The 8,767-nt window shown below is 49.1% G+C and overlaps 4 protein-coding genes; 2 read left to right on the top strand and 2 right to left on the bottom strand.

Annotated features, from left to right (window-relative positions):
- Positions 1–252: 252 nt before the first annotated feature.
- Positions 253–894, top strand: CHC_T00002511001 (hypothetical protein). The gene has a single exon (XM_005713486.1). The coding sequence runs from the start codon at positions 253–255 to the stop codon at positions 892–894; it is 642 nt and encodes a 213-aa protein (XP_005713543.1).
- Positions 895–975: 81 nt separating this feature from the next.
- Positions 976–2,532, bottom strand: CHC_T00002510001 (hypothetical protein). Its single transcript, XM_005713485.1, has one exon. The coding sequence runs from the start codon at positions 2,530–2,532 to the stop codon at positions 976–978; it is 1,557 nt and encodes a 518-aa protein (XP_005713542.1).
- Positions 2,533–3,705: 1,173 nt separating this feature from the next.
- Positions 3,706–5,114, top strand: CHC_T00002509001 (hypothetical protein). XM_005713484.1 is given in 2 exon segments: positions 3,706–5,043; positions 5,044–5,114. The coding sequence occupies 1 exon segment, from the start codon at positions 3,706–3,708 to the stop codon at positions 5,041–5,043; it is 1,338 nt and encodes a 445-aa protein (XP_005713541.1). The 3' UTR covers positions 5,044–5,114.
- Positions 5,115–5,126: 12 nt separating this feature from the next.
- CHC_T00002508001 (hypothetical protein) lies at positions 5,127–6,233 on the bottom strand. Its single transcript, XM_005713483.1, has one exon. It carries the CDS (start codon positions 6,231–6,233, stop codon positions 5,127–5,129), a length of 1,107 nt encoding a protein of 368 aa, XP_005713540.1.
- Between the last annotated feature and the right edge of the window lie 2,534 nt (positions 6,234–8,767).

Here is an 8,767-nt window from a genome sequence, read left to right as displayed (position 1 = left end):
ATGCCAGCATGCCAGCAGGCCAGCGTGCAGGGAGAGTGGGACGTGCGCTAGCGAGGAGTTGACCAAATTTAATCCCAAAACATAGCCACTGGCTTCATCGACATATTTCCGTAGCATCCCCCTTTCCCTCCACCCGACTCGACCCCACACCCACAATCATTTCCCTCGACACAACGCACTCTACCTGCCCTCCCGTCTAGCGCTCACTCTGCACTTTCACCTCCACTCAAGCATCTTCTCCTTTCCTCAACCATGTTTTCAGTCTTTGACCGCAACAAGACTTTCAAGCCGCGCCGCAAGATAGAGGCCTCCAACCCACGTTACGAAGTACACAAACTCGCACATGAAGTTTTGAAGGCTTCTCTCGACACCGGAAACTTACGAGAGGCTGTCAAAGTTCCCGACGGCTACGATGTCAACGACTGGATCAGCGTCAACGTCGTCGACCTCTTCAATCAGGTCAACCTCATCTACGGTTCTATGTGCGACAAATGCACCTCCTCCTCCTGCCCCGTTATGTGCGCCTCCCCAAAATACGAATACCTGTGGGCAGATAATGACCGCCACAAGACCGCCGTCAAGGTCTCCGCCCCGAAATACATCGGCTTGCTCATGGATTGGGTCGACAAGCAACTATCCAATGAGGCTATGTTCCCTTCTATGGAGGAGACCAAGTTTCCAGAAAACTACGGCTCTATCGTCAAAACCATTATGCGTCGTCTTTTCCGTGTCTACGCTCACATTTTTCACTCCCATCTTGACGAAATTGTAGCCTGTCGTGCTGAAGCTCATCTTAGCACGTGTTTCAGACACTTTATGTATTTTGGCTGGCTCTTCAACCTCTTACCCCCGAAAGAGCTCGAACCTCTGAAAGATGTCATCGCGTCTTTGTAAACTGCCTAATCATCGTCTCTGTAAGGTCCTGCAGTTTCCTCGCCGTACGGGTTCTGACCCATATCGCACGCCACCTTCCCATTACTCAAAATCATCGGGTTTTCGTTTTTTGGATGACTTGCGCATTTGTTTCCTGTTCACCGCTGTCGACCCCGTATATTTGCTCACTCCAACATCCGTTTCAAACGGCATCAATGGCTCCCTTGTGAAAACCCCGACACCTCTTGGAACCCATATCCTCAACCGTACCTTCCCAGGTCCTGTCACAGATATCCATCCCAATCCAGACAATACGATATCCACGCATGACTTTTTCCAGCTCTGTCCTTCAGCGGTAAATGACTTGCTCGTCCATTCCCCAAGTTTCTCGAGCCCTTCCTCAGAAAAGGGGGGAGTAAGAAAGTCACCAACATGTCGATGAAGAAATTCATGTGCCCCGTCGGCTCGCCCTGGATGTATTTTCACCGTTGGCGCAAAAAAGCAAGTGAAAAAGAAAGGCTTCCCAGATACCACTTCGAGTCGTGCCAGCCCACCAATGTAGATCGCTTTGCCTTCGGCAAGCCGAAAAGTGACGTTTTCCACAGATTTTGAGGGAAGCACCGCTCGGAGCTCTTTGGCATCTAAAAAGTTTGTCAACTGGTGCGAGATCATTAAGCCGGGCGTGTCATACAGGTTCACTTTCCCACCGAGGGGAATACGGATAACGTCTAGCGTCGTCCCAGGGACAACACTTGTCGTTATGGTGCCCAGTGATGTCTTGTCACGACGAGGACGCCCATCATCTTTAGAGCGACTACCGTTCCCCTTTCCCTTTCGAATTCGCATAAGTCGATTGATAAAAGAAGACTTCCCCACATTTGCAGCACCAATCACATACACATCAGACCGCCGTTGCTTAGCAATTCGTAAAGCATCAGCAACCAGTTCTCCAACACCTGTTCCTTTCGTCGACGAAACTAAGTGAATTCCAGCCACGTCGTGCAACCCCATGACCGAGCACTCATGTTTGATCCATCCTTCCACTCGAGACGCTTTGTAATTCTTTGGAAGCAGGTCGACCTTATTTACAGCCAGTATAATAGGGTTTTTCTGTCCGATGATGTCTTCCACAGAAGGAATAAAAGTGCCATGGAAATCGAATATATCCACCAGGAAGATGATGACAGCATTCACATTCCGAAGACGTTCCAAAGTCCTTCGAAACTTTCTTGGAGAAAGCTCACTCAGTCCGTCTCCGGAAGACTCTTTTTCTATATCTGTCTTGTCCGATAAACTCGACGTCCGGGGCAATGGAAATGTTCGCTTTGGCTTCACGCGCAAGTGACTCTCAATTTTGCCGTAGTGGGTTAAGCGGTAACATCTTTGACACACCGGGTCCTTTTGAATTTTCGGAAGCTTGGGTGGTGCTTCGTCATCCTCAGTAATTGGAACTGGATCGGGAAGCGGGTCTTCTTCCACGACAGTCGGAGGTACGTACCCGGGTCGCTCTGGAGTGTCGGACTGAAACATGGAACCACACCCGGGACACTTATTTCTAACTTGCTCCACAACAAGATCATGCGGTATGGTTGAAAGAATATCCAATCGCCTGAGATACGCTTCTTTGGCAGCCGCGGCTTGTCTTTCGTGCGGTTTCATGTCAGTAGTGGATTTAGCAGTGGATTTAGCAAGCGTATTCTCGGTTTCTAGAGCAATTTCGTCAACGGAAGAATCGAAAGCCGCAAGCAGCTCTTCATAATCTGCGGTGATAGCAGATGGTTCTGGCGGCCCGGAATTTGAAGTTAAGTGAGCGGATGCCGGAGATGGGGTCGCGGTAAGGTCTGAGCCGGTCATGTCGTCTTCATTGCTTGGTGTCGATGCGACGCATCTAACCGGTTGCCTTGCTCGCAAATGACATGTTCTTGGCAATGTGGCAGCTCTCACAAACACAGGTGACGATGGCAAACGCATTCGAAAAAAACTAGATACTTGAAAGAGATATGCGGGTGACTGCATTTTGGGTGATTACAGGTGGTTGCAGACTCAATAGCAATTCCTTCTGCCGACGCAGAAGCAGAAGCAGAAACGAGGATTGATGTTCGCAGCACCGGCTCGGTATGACGGCGTGATGGTGAGAGGCAGTGGCCGCAACAAGAATATCTAGACGATAGCGGAATCTGACACCACAAACGGGTTCCCAATTGCTTTCGGTTCTCAACAAAGGCGGATGAGGAGACGGCTTCTGGAATTCTGTCTTCGTGCAGACCAATACGTGGTACAGGGTGATGGCACACGGGGTGGTTTTTTCTACTAGCGGGCAATAATCTCCGCAGCGGCTTATCCTTATCCGTCTGATCCGGACGGTGGGCGCGAGCAAGGGAGTAAGGTTCGCAAAAACATATAAATTCGCAGATACTGTATGCTGTACAGTAATGTGCTCAGGGAAATCACAAAAAAAGCCTCATCGGTTCGACAGGAAGCGTAAATTAGAGCTTCTCTGATACAGTATACGGCTCAAGCAATCACCAATGCAGTGTGCACAGTGCAGCAGTAGGGTACCCTTGGTACAGTATGTACAGTACCAAGGGTACCCTTGGTTACAGTATACGTACTGTAGTGTTGCACTACCCTTCGAAGAGTAACTAGAACCCAAGGACACCCTTGGGATTCGCACGTGTTCTGTACCCTTGTGAGGGCGTTCGACGCTGGATTACATGAACTTTATGTATCTGCAACACAGCTTCGGCACATACAGTGTATAGACTTTACTGTATGGGAGTGGCAGACGGCAGGGAATGCTTTTCAATTCATTGCAACTAGACAGATCGTGGGATGGGGGCCTGGTCAGAGCTGGGCAAGTCTTGCCCCGTTACCGGTCCCATGCTTTGCGCCACGAGTTGCAGGTCCTCTTCCCAAAACCTCGTCCACAATCGCCTCAACGCACCGGCGTATGTCACACTCCTCCGACCACAATGGGCCTTTCTCTCCCACCGAAATGGCAAACCATGCCTCTCCGCGCCCTCCAAAAAACCCTTCGTCGCATCGCCAAGCACAAATCGAAGGCGCCGATTCCATGTTACATCTTCCGCTGACAACTACACGACTGTTTTGACTGTGCCCACCGGAATTGGTGCTTCGATTGGCGGTTATGCAGGCGATGCACTCCCGGTTGTGAGACTGATTTCAACGATTGTAGACACAGTCATTACACACCCAAATGTTCTCAACGGCGCTCTAATGTATTGGCCCCTCCCGAACGCGCTTTATGTCGAAGGATTTGCTCTCGACCAATTTGCGGCGGGCAATTACGCGCTATATCACTCTACAAACAGGTCCAATCGGATCGGACTGGTTCTTGATGCTGCCATGCACCCTGACGCTATTCTTAGGCACAAGCAAGCAGCGGAGGCCGCAAGGGCTACCCTCGGGCTCCAAGTGACAGACTATGTAATCACAGATCTCCCTCTTCATGTGAAGATAGAATCTAGTGATTGTGGGCCCTCCTGGGGACAAATAAGTAATCCCGAGTCCTTGTTGGCAGCCTCAGCCCGGCTTATCGCACGCGGGTGCCAAGCGATTGCTGTCGTCACAAAATTTCCAGAGGATGAAGACCCCATTCAATTAGCAAAGTATAGAGCAGGCGCAGCTGTCGATGCGATCGCGGGGGCTGAGGCAGTAATTAGTCACCTGGTAACGCGAGAATTGCATGTTCCGTGCGCACACGCGCCTGCTCTTTCGCCGTTGAATGTGGACAGCTCTGTGAGCCCCAAGGCAGCAGCTGAAGAACTTGGGTACACCTTCCTATCCTGCGTGCTTGTCGGGTTGTCAAAAGCCCCGAAGCTCATTCCCACTGCTAGGTCTGATGCCCAGCCCGACTTCAAGGACATCATTTTTGCAGAACAAGTCGACAGTATTGTCGTTCCAGCAAGCGCGTTTGGGGGTAGTGCCCTTATGAACCTTGCATCAGCTAAAGATGCTCTAGTTATCGCTGTTGGTGAAAATAGAACTGCCATCAGCGTCTCTTCGCGATGCGTGGGGATCGAATCAGAGAGGGTTTTGTTTGTCAAGAGCTACGCAGAGGCTGCGGGATACCTAGCTGCGCATAAGGCTGGTATCGAATTATCCTCGCTAGGGCCTTTCGTCCCAAGACTATTCGAGGTGAAGAACTAGAACAGGTCGTGATCTGAAATGAACCCATCGTATTTGCAAAAAAAATGAAGAAAAGAAAAGGTCTCAGAGAACTTCGAACGCTGTCATCTCCGTCTAATGAGACCCTGGAGTTCTTTCAAGCGTCCCTCCATCTCCGACACGGCTTGTCTCAAAATTGGAATGTCGCGTAAAACCTTACGACCCGTATTCGTCTTTTGCACAGTCAAGCGCGGACCAAGTAAGTATGAAAATGCGATACCCCCTAAAAACCCCCCGAGATGTCCAAAGTTATCCACGCGAGAGCCAGGAGTCAGTCCAATTCCAAAGTTCATAATGACAACATATGCCAACGACCGTAATCCTTTCCGCGCCCGTGGACCCAGGATCTGACGGTGGCGCCCTAACACCACCAACGAAGCGCCAACTAAGCCAAAGATAGCTCCCGATGCTCCAACAGCTGGCGTGGGACTACAAAAGTACGATAGAACATTCCCACTCACTCCCGACGCAATGTACAGAGACAAAAAACGGGGCTTTCCAAACCATGACTCTACTGAAGGTCCAGTAGAGTGAAGAGAGAAACTGTTCACTAACAGGTGGCTAACGCTCGCGTGCAGAAACATCGGTGAGAAGAGACGATAATACTGGCCAGCAGTAATCGCACTGTTCACTTTCGCTCCACGCATTAGTACATTGGGTCCCATAAGCGTTTGAAGCGCGAAAACGCCGACGTTCAAAGCCAGTAGCACGTGAGAAATACGAATTGAACTAAAAAGTCTCTTCAAAGAGTAGATCGGGTTTCCCTCAAGCCTGGTTCCTTCTCTACGACCAAAATCGCGCCGTCTCGAAATGAGACTAGTGCATGTCAATATAGAATCTCCACTACCTCCCCCCTCCGGATTCTCCTCTGAGCAGGTAAGTTTTTGTCCGGAAGAGCCGCCACCCCGTCCTCCGAAACCTGAGCCTAGTGCAAGACGTGGCGGAAAGGTGCGAGCAAAAACTCCTCGACTTCGTTTGCCACAGTACCCTGAGGTTGAGCAATTCGGAGCTCCGATATGGGTCAGGGAAAGCGTAGATCGCCCCGTAGTAAAGGCCGTGTACTGCCTGCAACAAACTCGATGATGGATGTGACATTTGCTCTGATAAGTATGGCGAAAATTCTGATGAACGTCTGTTCGAATACCGATGCAATGAATGAACGCGATTACCATCTCGAGGTAGGAAGAGTAATGCAATGAGTCTAGCACACCAGCCAGATTTCAGAGATCATGCAACCTTTCTCCGAGCACATTTCAACAGAGATCAACCTCTGGAAAAACGATACCAAAGTCGCTGCCACGTGTATGTCGAGACTTTCGGGCCGAATTCTCATCATCCGACCATCTCAAAAGAAGAAGATATTTTCTGTTATCTTTTTGAGCAGCTCTGGAGTAAAGGGGGGGTCCCCCAAATATTGAACGCGAGTCATGAATTTAAAAGAAAAAAAACTTGTCGTTGTCTGTTTCGGCTAGTTCCAATGACAACGCAGATCTCTCGGGGTAAAGGAGGGTTGCCGGAATTTTCGGTCACCCGCCCCAACTCGTCGGTCGCCCCTAATTGTTTTAATAAATTCCCGAAAATCAGATTCTTGTACACATAAGAGCATCTCCAATGGTTCTGAACAAATCAACAAAATACTTAATTTGACAATTTGGTCAACCAACGACACCCCCAACGGTACGAAAAAAAGGCAAAAAAATAGCAACTCACAAAAAACTCGTGACCAAATCGAGCTGATTTGGTCCGATGCACATCGCAGTCAAACTATTTCACTTTCCAAGTGCCGATCAGATATTGGATGAAAATTGGCGCGAAGACCGAAATACTCTACAGCCCACCGTACATCACCTCAAACAATCCCTCCTAGCATCACCAACACCCACTTTCTCACCCCGGTTGACATCCCCGACACGATGTCACATTCTGCAGCATCCAAACTGGACAAACTTTCAATTTATACTGAGACCAACACAAAAAAGACCACAAGGGGGTCAAGTTTCATCTCGACTGAAAATGCGGCCATTGCTAAGGCCTGGATATCAGCCTCGGAGAACCCTGTTGTAGGTGCTGAGCAGAAGAGTGCTTAGTTCTTTAAATGCATCGTTAAGCTCTACAATGAAACGTTTAAGCCGGCCAACAGGGAGTTCACTTCCATGGAGTCTGTGAAAACAAGGAGCAGGGCCATACACAAAGAATTCATGCGATTCTCTGGATGCCATGTCAGAGTAGTACGTTTACAGCCAACAGGGGCTTCTACGGGTGATATTTTAAACATGGCCACCGCATTGTACAACAACTTGGAGATGGTAAATTACTGGGATGCTTGCCGGAAACCATTCCAATTCATGCAGGCATGGAATATCCTCAGGAAGCATGACAAATTTATGGCTGTAGGGGTCAAAGACAGTGGAGAAACATCTAATAAGTCGGTGTCAACAAAGCATGGGGCATCTAGATGGAATACAAATGGTGCTACTGTGCTTGAAAGCAATGAGATTGAGCTATTACCGCAGCAACAGCAAAGATCAATAGGTCGAAAAAGAGCGAAGCAGGAGAATGAAAAATCAAAGGTTACTTCAAAAAAGTTGCGTCTGGCTGCCGGGACCGTTCAAGCACAACGTGAACGCATCAGGCTTTGAAACGACATTATGAAATTATGTTGTTTACAAGCGCCCCATCTACTTGTGACACAGCGGAGGCTGTTGAATCCTTCAATATCATGCGAGCTCGCCCTTTGCAAGACATCCGCAAAGAAGAGGGAATCAAGGTATCAGAAAAGGACACATCAAGCGGTTCTGCAGTAGAAAGCGAAGCGAATGAGAGCGATTGAGAAATAAACAAATGGATCACAACTAGTCGCCGTGCGCTTTTTGCGGCCTCGTTCCTCGGCCAGCCGCCGCTCCCGCGGACCTTGCACGCAGCCGGGAAAAGAGCACATAGCGCGCGAAGCGTGAGGCGATTGCGATTATTCCCTCCCTTTCTCCGCCCAAAGATGTTCCATGACGAGCATTCTAGTGTTAAAATATTCTACTTCATCACTTGTGAAGCGTGAGAGAGCGCAAATAGCTGCAATAGTTCCGGGGGGATGGTGCGATCCCATATTTCCACCACTAGCCCACATTGGAACTGTTCCGTCTCCGATTACAATATCACTCCCTGCAGGTTCAGTAGAGTTTGTTGCATCTCTTCCGTAAATGAGATCTTCTACCATCATGTTATGCAGAAGAACACAACCTTTCATGATGACCTTCATAGAACGCGTGTACCAGAAGCGGCTCTGTCAAGCGACGATATGCCATTTCCTCTGTAAAACCACGAACGCTCTCTCAACATCCTTTCTAAATCCTTCTTGGCAGGCGGCCATGAGCTTTTCCTTTCATGTTGTCGGTTGAGAGACTGTCTGTACAAAACAAGGCCACCTCGGGTAAATTTCGTCAGCTAACCAGTAAGGTATGCTCCGCTTTTCCCCGTTTATCTCGTATTCGTGCGATGGCGGATATGTTCCGTCCGCAATCTTGTTGGAGAGAGTTGAAGCTTCCAACACATTGATGTCGGTAGCACAACCTGGTATGCCAAGGAAATAATGCCATATCCAAAGCTGGTCATCTGCTATGACCTCGACCGTTAGCGCTGCCTCACCCTCTTTTCCTTGATACTGACCATGATACGCAGTTGGACAGTTCTTCCAGTACCATTTTGCACAGTC

The sequence above is a fragment of the Chondrus crispus genome, genomic scaffold (genome assembly GCF_000350225.1).
Source record: "Chondrus crispus Stackhouse genomic scaffold, scaffold_141, whole genome shotgun sequence".
Lineage (NCBI taxonomy): Eukaryota > Rhodophyta > Florideophyceae > Gigartinales > Gigartinaceae > Chondrus > Chondrus crispus.
Note: the sequence above shows the minus strand (reverse complement) of the source record. Positions and strands in the feature narration are given on the sequence as shown.

Coding starts and splice junctions, on each gene's coding strand:
- CHC_T00002511001 (XM_005713486.1), top strand. CDS start 253: ATGTTTTCAGTCTTTGACCGCAACAAGACTTTCAAGCCGCGCCGCAAG.
- CHC_T00002510001 (XM_005713485.1), bottom strand. CDS start 2,532: ATGAAACCGCACGAAAGACAAGCCGCGGCTGCCAAAGAAGCGTATCTC.
- CHC_T00002509001 (XM_005713484.1), top strand. CDS start 3,706: ATGGGGGCCTGGTCAGAGCTGGGCAAGTCTTGCCCCGTTACCGGTCCC.
- CHC_T00002508001 (XM_005713483.1), bottom strand. CDS start 6,233: ATGGTAATCGCGTTCATTCATTGCATCGGTATTCGAACAGACGTTCAT.